Genomic DNA, 18,703 nt, shown 5'->3' with positions numbered 1-18,703 from the left:
GGAAAGACATCCAAAAATGTTTAGATATATGGGAATTTTAGGTCTTTTTTAAGAAGCTCAGGATGAGTAAGGAGAACATTGTTGAGTAGCATCATTAAAATTAATATAGGTAACTTTCCTTTAATAAGGATGATAGCTGATTCATTTTGCAGTGTTTTGTGATACTTATGAATCATTTTAAACCTGGATGTTACTGGACAGTGTAAATTAGTAATTATATCTATAAATTCTTTACATGGTTTAAACCATAATGTATTTATATTACAAAATATTTATTACATTGAGGATATTGACATCATTGATATTACTTTTATGAATAATCATGTAACTGAAGCACTGCAGCAAACTTTCTTCCTTCCAGGGTAGTTGTTGCACATGCTTACTCAATAAAACCAGTAGAAGTCCCAAAAATATTTTTGAAGAGGGGGACTATTTCATGGCTAAGTTGAGGTTGATAAAGTTAGGGTGGTGCAGAGGTCCTTATGTTGTTCTTTTTCAAATCTCCAGACTTGCTGTAAAGTCTAAACATTTATTTAGGATTTATCCTGCCTTTTTTCAGATGCCTTTTAAACTTTTTAAATAAAACCTGTTTAAGCTCATTAAACTGTGAAAATATTTTGCTCCTCTGTTTCTTCTGTTTGGCAGTGTGTATATCTTCAGGGACCTATGTTCTTTGTGTGTTTTACCTTTTCCTGGCTGGTCTCTTTCTGAGGGCCCACTTAGACAAACCTGTGGCCTGGATGGGTGGTTCTGGTGGTAACCAGCATAGGTATGCTTCTTTTCTGAAGGCTAGTAAGAAGCAAATTGTTAGTTAATGTGCAGTCTGCTGTATAATGGAAATACAGGAAGCCTTGTGAAAAGGAGGAGGGGGAATGCTTTGGAACAGCCAAGACCAGGCAGATGCCTGATAGCATGTTCAGCCAATAGTTATCTTGGAGGGCCCTGCCCCATGCTCCTTGTGGGTTGTAGATTAGGTGTTTACCTGAAGCGCTGCTTCTAGGCATCTGCAGGTAGACAGTTGCAAAAGTGGGAGCCCAGCAGAGCTAGCGCAAGGTCTGGGGCTTACCACTTACTGCCTATTTGAGAGACACAGAAGAACAGCCTGTTCGTTGTCACCCTTCCCCAAGAGAAGGGTACGAGCATATAGCAGTAACTATTTCAGGGACTCAATTTTGCCATTTCTCTCTTTGGCAGGAGCAGTAGTCAGAAAAATGGATCTCTGGGGTTACCCGTTCTCACTGTGTTCCTTCCTCTGTGGCAGCAGAACTCTGCCCCTGCTGTTGAGGCCTTGACATAACAACTGAACCGATGTGGTGTGAATTTGTCAAAGGGGTGGATTGCAGCCACCTCTGTTGTATTGCATCTAGTGGTTTGTGTGACTTCAGGATAAGCCGATTCAATGGAGTGGTAATGATACCAAAAAAAAAAAAAAAAAAAAAGTGAGGGAAGTAAAAGGATGGTTTTGTTTTCAGAATTTTCTTTCTGTTGGGTCAGTTGAGTGCTAGAAGAGAGAAGGGAGCAGAAACTTTCCTGTGTGTTTGGGGAGTGGGAAGGAGGACTACCACTTTCAGCAGCAGCCCACAGTTAGAATATTTCAGCTGTGTCATAAAAGCGTGTTCTAAGATGGCTCTTTCCCACTTAATCAGCAAACTTGTTACATGAATCAAAGAGCAAACATCATGAAAACTGAATAGAGGGCCAGGGAATAAAAACAGTACAGTGTGATGACACAGTATCAGTGGCCACCATAACACTGCTTCTTCATCCTTTAAATGATGAAGGCAAAGTGAGATGTGTGGACAGAAGCACTGGGGGAGGTGGGAGGGAAGAGCTGGAAATTTTGAAAACATTAAGAGGAAAGAGGTTGAAAAGATGAGACGTATAAATTAGGTCATTTAGTTTTTTTTTTTATGGGAGTGATAACTGTTTGGTGACACCATGAGCTGTTGTTATTGTGTATAAAGACAGTGTTGCTGTTTATAAGCATGGAAGAATGCATATGGATGATGTCTACTGCAGGTGTTCTTGTAAAAGAATTACGAGACTTACTTAAGTGTACGGCACAAAAATAACTGTGCGTCTAAAGGTTTTAATTGCATTACTGTTCAGTTTAGTCTTGATTATGCTATCATAATGGGATCAAAACTACTGATATGGTTATAACTAAATTGTATTAAAATACAGTTGTTACAATATAAAATGCAATTTGAAGAATGTTTTCTTTATTTTACTCAAATTACAGAATCGCTTTAAAGCTTGATAGCAGTTGAAATACTAGGGTCTGCAATATTAGTAGAAATAACATACTCTTTCAGGCCTGTAGGGAATGTGTCATACACTTGCTCAAAATCTCACTCAAAAATTTACTGTATAGCCTTACTCTAATATGAATGCAAATGTAATAAGCATATTTATTACTTGGAAACTCCCCCCACAACCATATTTTTAAAAAAACCCAAAGTTTAGGTATACTCTAGTCTGTCTCTCTGAGGAGTATGAGATGTGATATTGTTTATATCAGCTTTCTCTACTAAAATAGTTAAAAGGAAAATTTTTGAAATACTTCTGGTCCTTGATTTACACTTTCTCCAGCTAGCATTCTATTGTTGCTGCATAATTGGTTTTGAGGCATCAGCACCTCATTCACGGATAAATAAATAATTTTAAGATGAACAGCTTCAGCTGTTACCATTTCTATAGCTCAGTGCATCACAATTTTAGAAGTCCTCATTTTCTGAATTAAGGTGGTGAGGTCCTTGTTTTTAAAGATGTGGAACTGAGTTGGGGGGAAAAAATTAATTTGCCTCTGAGCAGTCACTTTACATCCCTTGAATCTTTCTCCTGTCCATGCAGCCATTTTTAATCTTTGCATTTCTGCCTTGCCTGTTGCTGATTTGCCCTATAAAACTTCACATAATTGACTCTAAGCAAAAAACGCAAAACAAACGAGAAAGATGATGATGATGATAAACCCCAAATCCACTTTAGCTGAAGCTCTTTTCTGTGAACTTGTTAAGTAACTCAATTTACTGTATTTATGTGAGTGTATGAAATGCAGATTCCTGCGACAAATCTTCTGATTCTTCATATATTTATATGTAAAATATATACACACTGCATCTTAACAAAGGCTGCTGGCTGAATAGTATTAATGTTTGTTTAGACTCTTTGTGCATATAATAAAATTGCCAGAGGATGAGTGGCACTCAGCAGCTGTTAATTGTTTTATGTGTTATTGTGTGAATTGTGCTGGTGTATTTTGCCAGACTTTTGCCAGAGCTCAAATTCTGGCTGATGTATTTGAGTTAAAAGTACCACCACATCTGAATGACTTGTTTATGTATAAGGGAAAAATATTCACCTTTTAAATCAGCTTCTTAGTGAAGGTGCATTCTAGTTCTTTATGGTGCTTTGGGCTTAGCTTGCTTTTCCCCCCTTCTTCTCCCCCCCCCCCCCCAAAAAAAAAAAAATCGGTCAAAATATTTTAAACTGTTACATTTAAAGTTGGCAACATATTATGAGATTAGTGTTTTTGGATTCCTTTTGTTTATTTCATTAGTGTTTGGTTGATTAAAAACTTTAAATGAAAAGATGCAATAAAGGGATGCATTATCTCTGCTATTAAAATATATCTTGAAATTCTGCTTCCTTTTTTAGAACTATATACTCAGAGTGGTCATACTGCAGCTGCCAGATGCATCTCTGTCTTTAGAAAATTCATTGAATCAAACATAAGTATTTTTTTTCCAAACAAGAGGCAGGAATCTTCTGGTGTCTCTGTATAATTTAAATACAAATCTAAAGGAAATGGGACACAATATTATTGCTGTTTCAGTAATCTATTATAAAGTTTATTGCATAGAAATAACTAGGTCAACCTCTGGATGACCTGTCTTTTGGAGTTTCTTCAGTTAGCTTTAGGCTAGAGCTCCACCTTGTGATCTTTCAGCAGGATACATTTTCTTTTTAAAAGTTAATAATTTAATTATAATTTCACAAAGTTGAGTGACTTTTTGAAAGTTTTCATAGACTGGCAGAGAGATTTCAGTATCTGCTTGGGAAATTTAAAGCTGGAATTGTGTGAATGTGCAAACAGGCAAAAAACCAAAGAGCTGCTTTTATGATGCATCCATTTTAGTTTAGGCAGATTTAACAGCTATTAAAAGAATGTGCTTATTAGGGCACATCAATGGATAATTTAGACTTCTGCTCTTTGGAATGGCATCTGCAAGAGTTTTTTTTTCATCTGCATTATGATAAACTTGCATGTATTTTAAAAGTTCTAATAGGATACATATATGGACAGTGTTCCTCTTTCTCAACAGCTTTCCATACCTGGCTCTTTGAATGAATCATCAAGTATGTGCATGAAGAGAACGTGACTGACAGTCTTTTTGAGTTTCCGGAAGGCATTTGCTGAGATGGAGGATAATAGAGAGTGACCAATGACAGTCTTTTCCAATATTAAAACTAAAGAACATCAAATAAAATCAGGAAGTGATAAATTCAAAGCAAAGAATGTTTCTTTGCAGTATGCACATAGGCTGTGGAAGTTCCTGTTGGGATATCATGGATGCTGAATATTGGATTTGAAAAGTAATTGAAAAAGTAATATTCATGTGGGGAAAAAATATTGATTAGAGGCTATAAAATGCAAAGATAGTCTGCTTGGCTTAGAAAATGCTTAAGTTATTTCTGGATGCTGGGAGGATATTCAGGGAATATATCGCTATAAGAACAAAGCAGATGTCTTCCCTGGGCAGCTTCTGTTGGCTGTTTGCCATTATCGTTTCTATAGCTGAGTGCATCACAATTTTAGATACTCTTTATGTAAAACTTTTAAAATTATCTTTCACAAAGGGGTTTTTGGTCATTGCTGGGGCCTGAATGTGATGATGTGGGAGAACTGTTCCTGTCTTACCTCACATATTCTTCGAAAGCATTCATCTGTAACTCTACTGTTTTCCATAATATCAATATATAGTTTGCTACAGTACATTATTCATGAAATCTTATGAATTCTAGGACTTGTATTATGGCACTGATGAAGGTCAAGTATCTTCTTCCTTCAAGAAAAATGATTCTTGAAACAGAAATCTTAAATCTAGCTAAACTCTTCAGCATCTAGTAAGAACTTGATATTTCTTTCATGTTTTGTATGGAGTGATTATGCCCAAATGTTTTGTTTTCCTTTTCTTGTTTGTTGCTTGTCTCAATGTGAATGGTCCTCACAGGAGATGCAAGTTGGTATAAGGTGCAGCCAGCTACTTTTATCAGGCGATTTATTTAACTTGTTCGATGCAGAGAATATATAACTTAATCATTTGCCCATCCTTTTTCCTAGTTTGTTATCAATTTTTTTTTCTTTAAAATGTTTCTTTGATTTCATGAAACTCTTTTTGAGAACTATTTTTCCAAAATTTGACAGGTAATAAATTAGATATTTCTGCATGGAGCTAAGAATACATCCTAGTTCTTTCTGTGACTGAACAATTTTGGTTAGCTTTCTTTGTGTCTCTATGCCTTCAAGTTTTATGGAATATGTAATTGTATTAGTGTAAATAGGTAGTATTAATGAGCCATAGTACTGAAATTTCATGTAAGCTTTCTGATCAGTATAGCAGTTTTGTGTCACTTTTCCACATCTAAAAGTGTAAACTAGAAAAAGCCAAATAATATGTTGACAGGTTGAACTTGATACTGAGCAATGTGGTTTGCGCTGGGGTAGACTCACAAGCATAGATCAAAAAGGACTTCTGCGGATTGGATTTTTTTCATTTAGGTACACTTCTGAGTGGGCAGCAGCCTGATGACCAAGACACTAACATGTACTGTGGGATTTCCAAGTTCAGGTTGCTGATCTGAATCTGAGCAAATCTTAGAAAAATTCTTGGCCTTGGTATACTTGGAAGAATTATAATCCAAAATGTAGAGCATTTCACCCATGTCACACATTGCTAGTGTGGTTTTTATTGAGAGCCTGGATGGCCTAATAGCTCCTTGCCACCAAAGTAAAGGAGTCTTGCTCTTCCCTCCTCTGCTCGTGGCTCCGAAGTTTGTTTACCGTGTGTTAGTTCTGGATGCCTGCTGTTGAACCAGTTGATCTGGATAATCCAGGAAAAATAATCTTGAGGTATATTTTGTCCATTTTATTGGGGAATTAAATTGTGTAATCCTGAATGGCAGAGCCTACAAAGATAAATGATGGGGGAAGGGATGTTATCCTACCTGTGAATAATTGTTTGCTAGAGACAAGGTATAACCAAGCAAGAATGTGAATGCCCAGGTTATGCCCCTTTGGTTTTAGGGAACGGAGGAGAGGAATGACAAAGGGTTGTTGCTGTTCTCCAGGAACAACTTTTTGAAGCCCTGATGCTTTGTATCTTCTACTGTGTTCTGAATGGAATGTGTTTCAGTAATTGCAGACCATCTTGAGATGCACCAGCCTATCTCTGACCTTGTCTCTTTTTGCCACTAATTCTCTTGGCTCTGATTTCTCTGTCTTTATATTATTGCATACAGTGAGAAGAAAGAGAGCGTGAGAAGTTCAGTATTTACGGTTTCTCTGATTTCTACAAATTCTGGAAGCTGTAGTGGCCCCTAGTATTTGGAAGAAGCACTTGCAGGAAAAAAATCTACTGGCTTTATCTACATGCTCAATTTAAATACAGTCTTTGAAGCATAGAGCTACCAGATGTTAAGCAACCTGTGCTAAACATGCCAAAATTAAATCTTGCTTTCAAATACCTAATTGCTCCAACAAGGTCTAAAATTAGTAGAGGTGCTGCCTCTGAAGGTTATTCTTCTTGCTGTTTCATCTTTAAAGTAGTAAACCTAATGTTTTCTTAATTTAACCATGTAAACTTCATATGAGGCAGACAGTTGCTCTGGAAGATTGTAGCCTGCATGGTTAGGTCTTACATTTGAAGCATTTAAGGAAGCTTTTTTCCCTAAACAAAGGAAAATCAGTTAAAATAAATAGGTGGCAATAGTATAATTAATATAAAAACCGAGCATTGCATTGTGTTGTGCTATGCTTATTCTGGTGGTTTTTTTTTTTTTAATAAAATGGGGATGATCATATTTTTCTTGATGTTAGTTAGATGCATGTCACCTGCTTTAAATGTTAAAACTATTGTAAGCCTGGTTTATCAACTCTGGAAGACAGAGTTGTGAAACAGCTGGTTAAGTTGTAATAACTTCTTAAAGAGTTTATCTTTGCAGAAAATGCTGCGAAAGCTTACAAATCAGGGGTACAAATGTGGTTTACATAATGTACTTAAAGTTTAAGTCTAACTTAAAATCTGTGGTGATGTGTTGTAATTAACCAGAGTATGCTTGTGTTGATAGGACTGTTGGGCTCTGCAGTGCATCATTATAAGTTGATTCAAATTTAATAACTTTTTATTTGTAACCTATACTAGACTTGCAAGATGTTTGTGAAAACTATTCTGGTTTGTTTGTCCTATTCAGAAAGTGTTTTCTGTATTCTCTCTTACTGTGATGCCATTAACATTTGTTGGGATGTTTTGTGGTAAGATCATGGGAGGAGTCAAATGTATAAAATCTTTATTTAAAAAGGAAGAAGCTTGGTTGGAAACGGATGGTGGTATGATCTAATGTTTTCTAGGTTGCCAAGCCTTCTCTTCCCCCCCCCCCCCCCCCCAAATTCACGTGAGGAAAAAATTTTCACTCTATTTAACTTTTTTATTATTATTATTATAGAAATTGTCCATCACAAAGGAAGAAAAGCAAGTAAGCTTGTACTTCAGACTGGTTTTTGGATATCTTTCTAATACAGTGGTGTTCCAGAAGATGATAAAGAAATGATAGCAGCTCCAGAAATACCAACTGATTTTACTCTCCTTCAGTAAGTGCTTTAAGGATTTGCTCGTTTGATTTTTAAGTGTACTGGTACTTTCTAGTGTTAATACTTGTGCTGGTGGTCTTTTTCTTGCTGGAGAAAACAAAACGAGGGAATGGGGTTCTAGATTTTTTTTTTCCTATCAAGAAGTTGATAAATATACAGCATTGCTTGAATTGTCTCTTTTGATATTCAAAGGGAATTAAAATAGGCATTATAGAAGTGCTTATTTTTTTCTCTCTTATTTTTAAATCCTTTTAAAGCTTTGCTAGTGTGGAATTCATCACAACAGAAATATTTTTTCCCTTGTATAATGTATTTTTCGTGAATAAATTCCTTCATGAGCAATACCAAAAATCTAGGTTTCCTTTATTAAGCTGTCTTCATAGAGATTAAGTAACTGAGGTGTTAGCCCATAATAACCGAGGTGGTCATCTAATACTCATGGTACTCTAGGGCCAAAAGTTTTTGCTATTGCCAGTCTTAACTTCCCTCAGGTATCAGTTCCCAGGTGTTTGTGATGACATTTTACTAGATCACTAATCTTCCTACAATTTTTAAGAATCGGTATCTGATTTGCCAAAGTGTAAAATCAGGACTAGATTACGTTTTGGGCAGAGAAGTAAAATGATTAGTAGAAGTAGACTAACTTAATAACTAAAACAGGTTCTCACCTTTTTGTTGTCAGTAGACATGAATCCATTTGATTTTTCTTCCATAATTCACTTAAAATCCAAAAGTACTTTTCAGTCATAACTTCAAGTGAAAACATGGCAAGCCTGCAGATCCTTAATTGAGAATATTAAGACTGTCCAGAGTTGATGAGATTATTTTAAAAAAAACCCATAATTTGGCACATACTTGAAAGTACAAAATTAAAGTTTTTACTGTTATTTTCAAAGCAGTCGAATCCCTGGGAATAATCTTGTCTGAATTAGATCTATTCAAATGTAAAGTCTATTAAGTTCTTCCATGCTTAGACTTCTGTTTGCTGCATCTCACTTTCTCCACACAGAAGGAGGAAAACAAATAAAAGGGCAGTTGAAATAATATTTGAGAATTTTTGGAGCTAATTTGTGCACAGTAACATTACATCCTTTATCTTCTACTTCCTATATTTTTAGAAAGATCACTCTTTAATATATGTGTTGGGGTAGGGAGTTGTTTGTTTCCTTGGAAATTGCAGAAAAAATTTCTAGGTTCTGTGTAATGTCTGTCTTTGAAAGCTGCACGGATGTGTGAAGAATTAATAAGACTAAGATGACACGGCTTCACCTTCTGCAGAGTTTAAAAGTTAAGAAAAAGCAGATGAGGCTTGGAATCTCAGCAACTGGTTGAAATAATATTTAATTTAAAAAGTCCAAAAAGATGCAAAGAAAAAGTTTTGTGGATTTTGTATGTAGGGTTTTGGGGTATGTTTTGGATTGTGTTTGTAGGATTTTTTCTTTTTAATGAGAAGAACTGAAAGGAGAATGGTTTAAAGATAAACAACTGTATAAGCAGTATTTTAAATGTTTTTTGACTAAGCTGCTATAGTTCATTTCCTAGTGAAGTGTTTGGAATTTGTATTCTGTCCTTGCCTACAAAACTAAGAACACTTAAGAGATTTTGAAGAAAGATTTCTTGCCATTGTTTACAAATTTGGAGATGTTTCCAGTGCATATCAGAATGCCACACAAAGCTGATAAAACCAGAAATGCCAAATAGGTGTTACAAGGCAGAAAACTCCTTTTAGACAGTTTTACAAGAGTGAGAGACCTTAAGTTTTTGGATTATTTAAAAACTTGCATATAAACACATAGAGAGGGGTCTCCCCCCCGCCCTTTTCTTGCAATCTTAACAATTGCATTTTGAATCAAATCAGGTAGTGCATCTCAGAAACTTGTGATAGCAGCCTGAATTCATCGTTCTGCCTGTATATGTTAAAACAAGCTGTAATAACATCATTTAAGTTGTATTTTAACAGGAAACCTAAAAATAGAGATTATATAACCTAAGCATTCTTCCATAATTCAGGTGATTTTCCCCCCCCCCCCCCCACCTTGGTGTAGGTGCTTAAAATGTTAGTATTTCGATGCAGCATGTTTTAATGAACCCCCCCGCCTGCCCCAAGCTGCAGATAGCTTTTGAGCAGAGAAACTTCACTGGAAACCCCCCCGCCCCCCCCAGTGTGTGCAACTCTTGTCCGTTTGCTCAGCGTCTCAGAGCATGAAGAGACCTGCTGAGGCACTTCAGTTGTGAGGGAAGCTGGGTTTTCTTCTTTGTTTTTTCTTTTCTTCTTTCTTTCTTTTTCTTTTTTTCTTTCTTCTAAGGGTAGGGTGTGAGTGTGAGAGATACTCTGTTCCTTGACAGTGGACTTAAACAGAAGGGGAAAAAAACTTACTTTACTATTGGAGTTGACTTAGGTTTACTGAAGGTATTATATGATTTAGGTATTTTTAAGAAGGTTTCTGATGAAATGTGTAACTGGTTTGTCTTTTATCCTTGCAGGGAGTCTGAAACGCACTTCTCTTCTGATACGGACTTTGAGGATATTGAAGGAAAAAACCAAAAACAAGGCAAAGGAAAAGTATGTTGAGTTTATGGGGACACTGTAATACTTAAACTGTTCAGCACTTGTTTTGAAGCTGAATGAGCTAGGAATAGTTTTGAAGATGCAAGTGTTGTGTGAAGAGTTCATATTGAAGTGCTTGCAAGATGCTCTCTAAGTATTGTAGAGGCACAGGAATAAAAATACCTTGATTATTCTCTGTGTGTGTGGTCCATTCTGTACTTAAGCTTGCTGCTAATATTACTTTTTGGTTGGTGTTACTAATTCTGGCTCTCCTTTCATTTTAAGAGTGCTTGCACAGAAACCATTGCATGTGGGGTTCTTGAGCTAGGTGGTGACAAAGCAGCTGCGCTGCCTGGGTGGGAGGTGCCTTGTGTGTGGGCCCCCCCGCCCCGTTCCTCCCTGCCCTTTGATTGGCCTAGCAGCCCCCCATGAGCCTGCACTCCTACAGGCTGGAGTGCGGGTGGGGAGCACCTCACTGTTGTGAGAGTGTGATAACTATTTTCAAATTGCAGCAGTTTAAATTCTGCTTATGGTTAAGTTTTTTTCCTACTCTAAGTCACCCTTGGTTCAGGTGTCTGTTCTCTTATTTGATACCCCGTCTACTCTCACTTCCACCCAACTTATGCTTAAATTAAAAAACAAAAGGTTGGTGAGTTCCAGAGGAGACTGTTTCTTATGCAATGCATTAAGGGAATTGCTATAGCTGTTTTAAGTAAAATCTGGATAATCTATTTCACAATTTAAACAAGAGGAAAACTTTTTCGTGTCATACGCTGTCACTAATCGCGTTATTGTTTACTGAAAGATTTTGAATGAAAACCTGATGAAACGGAAGTGATGAATCCCATTAGTCTTTGTGTCAAATCAGAATCAGCTAAAACTGTCAACTTCGAATTTTAAATCTGATTGCCTAAAACAAAAGTCCTTGTATATAGCTGTCACTTAAGAATAGTAATTTGTTTTTTAAATTACTATATAATAACCAAGTAAAACTTCCTTTGTTTGTGTGTGTGTGATTGCAGACCTGTAAAAAAGGAAAAAAAGGACCAGCAGAAAAGGGGAAAAGTGGAAACGGAGGAGGGAAACCTGGTGGTCCAAATCGGATGAATGGACATCACCAACAGAATGGTGTGGAAAACATGATGCTGTTTGAGGTAGTTAAAATGGGCAAGAGTGCTATGCAGGTAAGACTTCGGATCTCTCTGGGACTTACATGAATATACAACTTAAATATAGCAGTAGTATTATTTTTCTGTAAGGTATGATTTAATAAAATTAAGCCTAGAGTGAGTTCTGTGTTCATTCTGTAGTTTTTAGTTCCAGGTTAAGATTAAAAAAACACCCCTGTTTTTGCACTGTTAATATTTGAATTTGAGAGACCTGATTTTTCATTTCCAAATGCCAAACTCGGATAATCACATATATAGCAGAGAAACTTAAAATACCATTCCAAGTGAATTCTAGTGTCCTGAGTGAAGAAAAGTGAGTTTACGCTGTATGACTTCTAAGTCCTTTTTTTTTTTTTTTTTTTTTTTTTTTTTTTTTTTTTTTTTTAAATGTGGCTGTAGCTAAATAGAGATGTGGTTTATGGCCATGCTTGTCAGAAACACTTGGCAATAAATCTGTAGTTTGTAGGTGCTCCCAGCACATAGGTTTTCTGAAAAGAAGTAGCTGTTTATTCTTTCCCATAAAATAACTAGCTGCAGCTGAAGTTTTGACTAAGTTGATGCTCATGTGCATTACTGCACTGGAATTGGCTGGAATTTGGGTTAGGAGAAATTAACCTGTCAGAAGTTTCTGGATTAGGCACTCTCTCCTTTAGGTAATAGGACTAAAGTTGGTCTGTTAAAAAATGAAGCTTGTTAGACATTTTTATATGGAAAATGAAGTTAAATAAGTAAAATGTTTGCTTGACTTTGTAAACTCTCCAGTGAAGGGAGGGTTAAAATGTAAGCCTGTCAGCCATGAAGATTTCCTGCTGACTCACTCATGTGACTCCTCAGCAGCCTAGCAGAAAGACTATCTTTGGGATTGAAAATCTAGGGTTTACAGCTTCTCTGATACGTATGCAGGAAGTTGGGTCTATATGCAGTCCTCTCAAGATTCGCAGGCTCCTGGGAACTGGGGACCTTGAAGCGTGAATTCCTTGGCAGAAATTTAGTCCAGACTTAAAAAAACAAAAAAAACAAAACAAACAAAAAAAACCCAACAACAAAAAAAAGACTTTCATTTATTTGCACAGGGAAATTATATTTCTGTCCTTTGTTTTGTTCTGAGTGTTTTTTTTAACTTGATATGGAATGGGAAATGATCTGGTTGTTGCTCTATGTGCTACATTTTCAGCCATTCATCAGAGATTTTATTTTTATGACATTCTAACTGTGTATGTATGACATTCTAACTGTGTATAATGATAAACAACCAAAATCTTTTGCTGTAGGTAGTTTTTATGAAAACTTATTGTGAAGACACACTTTCCAAGAGAAAAATGGACATTTGCCAGGCTAGATTATTAAATGGGAGAATTGAGATCTGGGCAATAGATTGAATTTTAGAATGTATATTTTTGTCAAAATTAAGGAAGAAATCTATGCTCAGAGAAGATTTCTAAAGTAAAATAAACTCCAGCGCTCACTATAAGAGCTTTTCTCTGTAGCCCTGAGCTTGCTTGGTTACCTCAAAAGACTTTAATAATTAAAGAAAAAAAAAATCTGTATTTCTGTTCTGTTCCATTCCTTCTTCCCATTTTGTCTCTGTTCAACAAACAAATTGTTCATCCACTGAAACAAAAAATTTAAAGCAACTTAATCCTCTGCTGGAGTGTGTGTGTGTGTAGATTGGTTGGTTGGTTTGTTTTGAAGCTTTTTTTTTTTTTTTTTTTTTTTTTTTTAAGAGAAACAGCTGCCTAAATGAAATGCTTTTCCCCCTTGTCCTAATATTATCCTAGTCTTACACAATGACCTTCCTTATGGGCCTAACATAAGACATTTCCAATTTTCTTTCCATAGTCAGATCAGTACCAGTTTTATAATTTTCCCAGTAGGAACAGAACCTATGGAAGTTTCACTTTGAATGCTTTTTTTCTTTTTCTTTTTTTTAATCCCTCTTGTCTTGCTGACTGAAGTTGTATGTCATGCTATGACCAATTTCATTCTAAGGAAGAGGAATTTAGCTATGTTTCTTAGTTTCTGCTCAGGAAGTTTTCAGCATGGCAATATGTCACGTTGCCTTCACAGCACTGATGTCTGGAAAGAGTAAGCTCTGAGAATAAGCAGGAATCATGGTAGGCTTCAGCATCTAATTGTCTTGAAATTTTGAATTATTCTGTAGGCTCTTATTTAGAGTAACTCTAGGTTTTAGGGCAAGATATCAATATATTAATCAAAACTGCACTTTATTTTCTTTCAAGCTCTCAAATACTTGTGTTAATAAATTAATTGTATTGATGTGCATTTTTATATGAACTTCGTGTATTGCTATTCACCTATGGATGAATTTAAAAGCTATTGCATGTAAATTCTTTTTTTCCTTAACAGGAAACTTGTGATAACATTTTTAATTTGCTTCCCTTTAAGGTTTGGTAGTAAAGAGTTCTTGAACCTATTTTGTTTTATTAGGCAGTTTGCTCTGGTTAAGTAACACTTAAGCAATTAATGTCCATGTAGCATAGGAGGGTGCAGTTCATCCTGTTACTGCTAATGTGCAATGAGCACATTAACAAGAGACATCAAAGAGACAATTTCTGAAGAATATAGGGAGTTGTAGCTGTTGGATTTGAACACCTAAGTGGTATCTGTAGAGAAGCTTCACCAGTTTAAAAAACACCCCCCCCCCCCGCAAGCCCCAGAACTGCTTCTATACAACTTGCTAATTTCTTTTTGTGATCTTCCTCAAAAAATACTCATTGTCAACTTTGTGCTTGTATGTTTACAGAATAAAGAGAGTTCTTTTCTTGAAAACTGATTCTGTGAAAGTAAAGGATGATTGTAAGCGTTTGTTCTGGATCTGTCAGAATCTATCAGAAGATCCAGAGTTCCATTTAGTTCTGGAAGAAACAAGAATCACTCTTACTGCAAAGCACTTAAATAAAACTAACTCTTTTCAATTTATAAAAACTAAGAAGTGCCTTTATGTATTTCTTTTCAGTCTGTAGTGGATGACTGGATAGAGTCATACAAACATGACAGAGATATAGCACTTCTTGACCTCATAAACTTCTTTATTCAGTGTTCAGGCTGCAAAGGTAAGATTTTTTTGAAGTATTTTAGAGCTGTACTCCATTTAGGCAATTTTATGGCATGTTTCTCTTTACTTTTATGCCACGTATGGTGTAGGACTACTCCATTCCTGGGGCTAGTCTACATTAAGTTCTTGTAGTATTTTTGAGATTGGGAGTGGGGTAGGGGGGAGTGGGTGGTTTAGAAATGCCGTAGAATTATTTCAAAGTGTAGATTAAGCCTGATTCTGACTGGAGAGAATGCAGTACTGTTACGTAACACTTCCCACGTCTTCCTCAGTTGCTATAATTATTTCAGAAAGCCATCTCTCTCTCTCTCAATATTAATAGTTTGTTTAACTTGCTTAATCCTGGAATTTTAGTTTGGATATATTGCCTTCATTTTGGTGAGTGTTCTAAGTTTGTATCATAGCCTTTTTGGAGATACTTGATTTAAAAGAGATTTTGGACAGCTCTGTAGTAGCCTGTCTGCAAGAAGACTCTTCCCATATTTTATTCTCCCTTTTGCGGGGGGCTTCTGGTTTTCTTTCCTCGATTTCACATCCTCCATTCTTTTTCTTCCTTACCTCCTTTTGAAGAGGAGAAGGTAACCAGCTCACTTTGCTGTGTCACTGCACTTGATAGACTAAGTGGGACTGAGTATAATTTGTTCTGCTGAAGTGTTTCTCCATCCTGATAAACTTTTAATGTGCATAAATCTCCAGAAGGCTAAAAGTGTACCTCAGTAGAGGCTTTCCATGCTTTCAAGAGCAGTGAATCTTTTGATTATTTTATCAGAAAAAAAGCTATGGAATCTTTTTATGCCTTTTGAGATAATCCTTGCATGTATGATGCAGTACACTTCAGAAGGTCTGTTTGTTTTTATACCATCTTTTACAATCTAATGATTTGAGTCGAAGGAAGATAGAAGTTATGTGAAATCACTGAGTTTATCACTGTACAGAAGACAGTAGAGTAGCAATAGAACAGTTCATAATTGTCTTATTGTACAATTTAGAATCTTGAATCCTGAAAGGTCACTTCATATCAGTGCAGCCTCTCAGCTGATGAAAAGGTCTAGCACAAATATCTTTGACTTCTGAAAATGAATGAGTGAATTTTAGATTTTTTGCATGTGTGTATACAACACACACATATGTACATAACTATATATAAAAAATATTGGTGCTGAGCACCTGTTATATACAAATGTGAGGATGAATAATGGGTAACTTCTTAAATACATGTCTCATCTGTAGACTACCTGAAAACTCTCCATTTTTATATTGTAGCAGGAGGCAGGTTATCTGTCATCTAAGTCTTTTCATATTAAAAGTGTTAATAATCTAATGTCTATATTGTAGGAGTTGTTACAGCAGAGATGTTCCGACATATGCAGAATTCTGAAATAATCCGAAAAATGACTGAAGAATTTGATGAGGTAACTTAATATGCTAACAATGTATTGATACTATTTTTTAATTTTCCCTGTCCTCACCTTACTGGATCATGTTGCTACAGGTTTGTTTCAAGGATAGGGTCAGCTGTAGAAATGGCCAGTCTTTCATGAATGAAAATCTTAAACTCATTTCACTGAACTTTTGAGACTATAGAAAATAAAGGTCTGTACGTAATTGTTTTATATAATAGTTTAACAAATAAATATCCACACTCTGTTTTAGAAAGTGGAAACCCCTAATACTGAGGGGCTGCGCATGTTCCCTTTGTGTATGTGAGGCTCTAAAATCTTTAACTTTCAAAATGATTGTTAAATTTATCTGTACATGTTCATTAATCCACAAGTCCTGGGGATTTCAGTTTGATTAATCTCTAACTGAAGACTTTGCCTTTTATGGGACTTTCTGGCCTTTTTGCTTTTAAATGGCCATTTTATTTTTTGTCTCAGTAAATGTTGATGTAAATGAGATACCCTTTTTTTTTTTTTTCCTTAAGTTGGGTTCCATGTGCTCTGCGTTCCAAGCAACGTAAAAGGGGCTTTAAAACTTTCCCAACGTTCATCTATGACGCAAATAGTTTTTTCTCACAAATTAAAATCCAAAGAGCATCTGCAACATCAACAGAGGGAAAAGTAGTCTGCACTGAAATTTTAAAAGCTTTGTTTGGGACTGTTTATTCAGTTCTTTGATCAGTGGGTTATACTCACTCTTCTAACAGAATTCTAATGAATAAGTGCACTCTCAGATTTTTAATCTCTTCTCATGCATGCTGCCTTCATTTTTAAGTTGTAATGTTGTTTAGTCTCTTAGAGTAGGGGGTTACAGAAGCACTGAGAAAAATTATTGTTGATTTATTGTTGATCTTTTACATGACATTTAGACCATTATTTGTAAAGATTCTCAAAGCAGAAGAGGAAGAAGACACTATTTTTAAAGTGTTATAGTAGGTTGTCTTACGATGTCAGGAATTTTCAGTCTGATGGAGGAGCATCTTCCTATAAAAGTTATCATGGTCAGAAACTGAGTGTTCCTGAATATATCAGCTAACTGTTTGTGTCATGGTTCTCTGCTTCTAGTGTAAACAGAAGCAGATGTGTAAGGGGGTGTAAGGTTTCTTTTTGGGGGTAGGACAGAGATAGGAAACTTAGAATGTTAGTTCAGTACGTATGGTTTTGTGTGATTTTTATTGTACAACGTGTTGAAAGTTGTCTCTGCCTATAAGAAACCTGAGCTGGAAAGCACATGTGTTTTTGTGTAATCAGGTTCTTCAGATGAATTGTTTCATGCCATCAAAAATCTGGGCTCTTAAGTTGTACCTGTCTCTTTTTAATCTTTATTAAATAAATAATTTTAAGTTGTTTTGAAAGAGTTTCGTATTTGCATCCCATTTTGTTTTTTAATAGGATAGTGGAGATTATCCATTAACTATGGCTGGTCCCCAGTGGAAGAAGTTCAAATCCAGCTTTTGCGAGTTCATTGGAGTACTTGTCCGACAGTGTCAATATAGCATCATATATGATGAATATATGATGGATACTGTTATCTCACTACTTACGGGACTGTCAGACTCCCAAGTCAGAGCATTTCGGCACACTAGCACACTGGCAGGTCAGTGAATTTTTCTGTGTTCTGTTTCCATTTTACTCCTGTGTATTTCGCAGGAAGAAACTGTTCTGGATAAACTTCTTGATATTAAATACTCAACTCATGTTTTGTTGTGTGATATGTTTTTCCTCTAATGCAATTTGTTTTGGTAAAGCTTTCTGGTATTGTCTTTGTTTTTCATTATTGGAAAACACAAAATTATTTTTAAAGTATCCTTATCAGCTCTGTAGTATTTCATTTTTGTTAGCTTTAGATGTAACAGGAAAAATAAATACGAAGAAACTGAAGTTGACTGTACAAGTTTTTCTTCTGTCATAATTTTGTTCTGTAGTAATCTTTTGAAATGTGGTTGAACCTGTCTGTCTTGCATTAAATCAAATAAGAGTCATTGTATTTTAAATTGGATGTAACATTTACTACAAATTAAAACTGCACTTTACATCGAGATAGTGGCCCAATGTAATTGAGGGTGATGTTTTCACTGATTACACTAGAAATAAATTTGAACAACAACAGTACAGCCACTGAGTTTCTGTATGTTTTTAAAGAATTGTCCTTCTTTACTTGATTTTTTTCCCCAAAAATCTTTTAAATTATGGCTGTATTCTTTATGAGTTCAGTATGTTAGATATGTTTGTTTAAAACATAAAACCCATTCTCCAATATCATATGATAAGTTAGTTGGTTCTAAATCTGCACAGATTAATGAAGAACAGTCTCGTATGGCACCATGTAGCAGTCCAGTCATGTAAATTTTTTTTCTTTTTTTTTTTTTTTTTTTTTTTTTGGTAGCAATGTTAACCTGAACAAGGTGAATTTAGGCTGCACAGGAAATTGAGTTTTTACCAGGCTGGAAGTAGTTTGTTAGCTTCACAGAACTGATTGATCTGCAGCTAACTTCAGTTGTAATGATCTGCTCAGTTGTTCTGTTTCACTGACAGTCTCTCTTAAGTATACGTTGTAACAGCACACTTTGGGCTGTTGCTGTCAGACTCCCGCTCCCGAAG

General features: G+C 35.8%; 1 protein-coding gene across 4 annotated transcripts in view; it reads left to right on the top strand.

Moving 5' to 3' along the window:
* STAG2 (STAG2 cohesin complex component) overlaps positions 1-18,703 on the top strand; it is an 82,984-nt gene that overhangs the window by 30,941 nt on the left and 33,340 nt on the right. For all 4 annotated transcript variants that reach the window (XM_026123100.2, XM_026123097.2, XM_026123098.2 and 1 more), the window contains exons 2-7: positions 7,726-7,870; positions 10,355-10,433; positions 11,441-11,602; positions 14,565-14,661; positions 15,999-16,075; positions 17,495-17,699. In XM_026123100.2, the coding sequence (XP_025978885.1) occupies positions 7,827-7,870; positions 10,355-10,433; positions 11,441-11,602; positions 14,565-14,661; positions 15,999-16,075; positions 17,495-17,699 (664 nt within the window). In that variant the 5' untranslated portion in view covers positions 7,726-7,826. The remainder of the gene's footprint in view (positions 1-7,725; positions 7,871-10,354; positions 10,434-11,440; positions 11,603-14,564; positions 14,662-15,998; positions 16,076-17,494; positions 17,700-18,703) is intronic.

The sequence above is a fragment of the Dromaius novaehollandiae genome, chromosome 11 (assembly GCF_036370855.1).
Source record: "Dromaius novaehollandiae isolate bDroNov1 chromosome 11, bDroNov1.hap1, whole genome shotgun sequence".
NCBI lineage: Eukaryota > Metazoa > Chordata > Aves > Casuariiformes > Dromaiidae > Dromaius > Dromaius novaehollandiae.
Note: the sequence above shows the minus strand (reverse complement) of the source record. Positions and strands in the feature narration are given on the sequence as shown.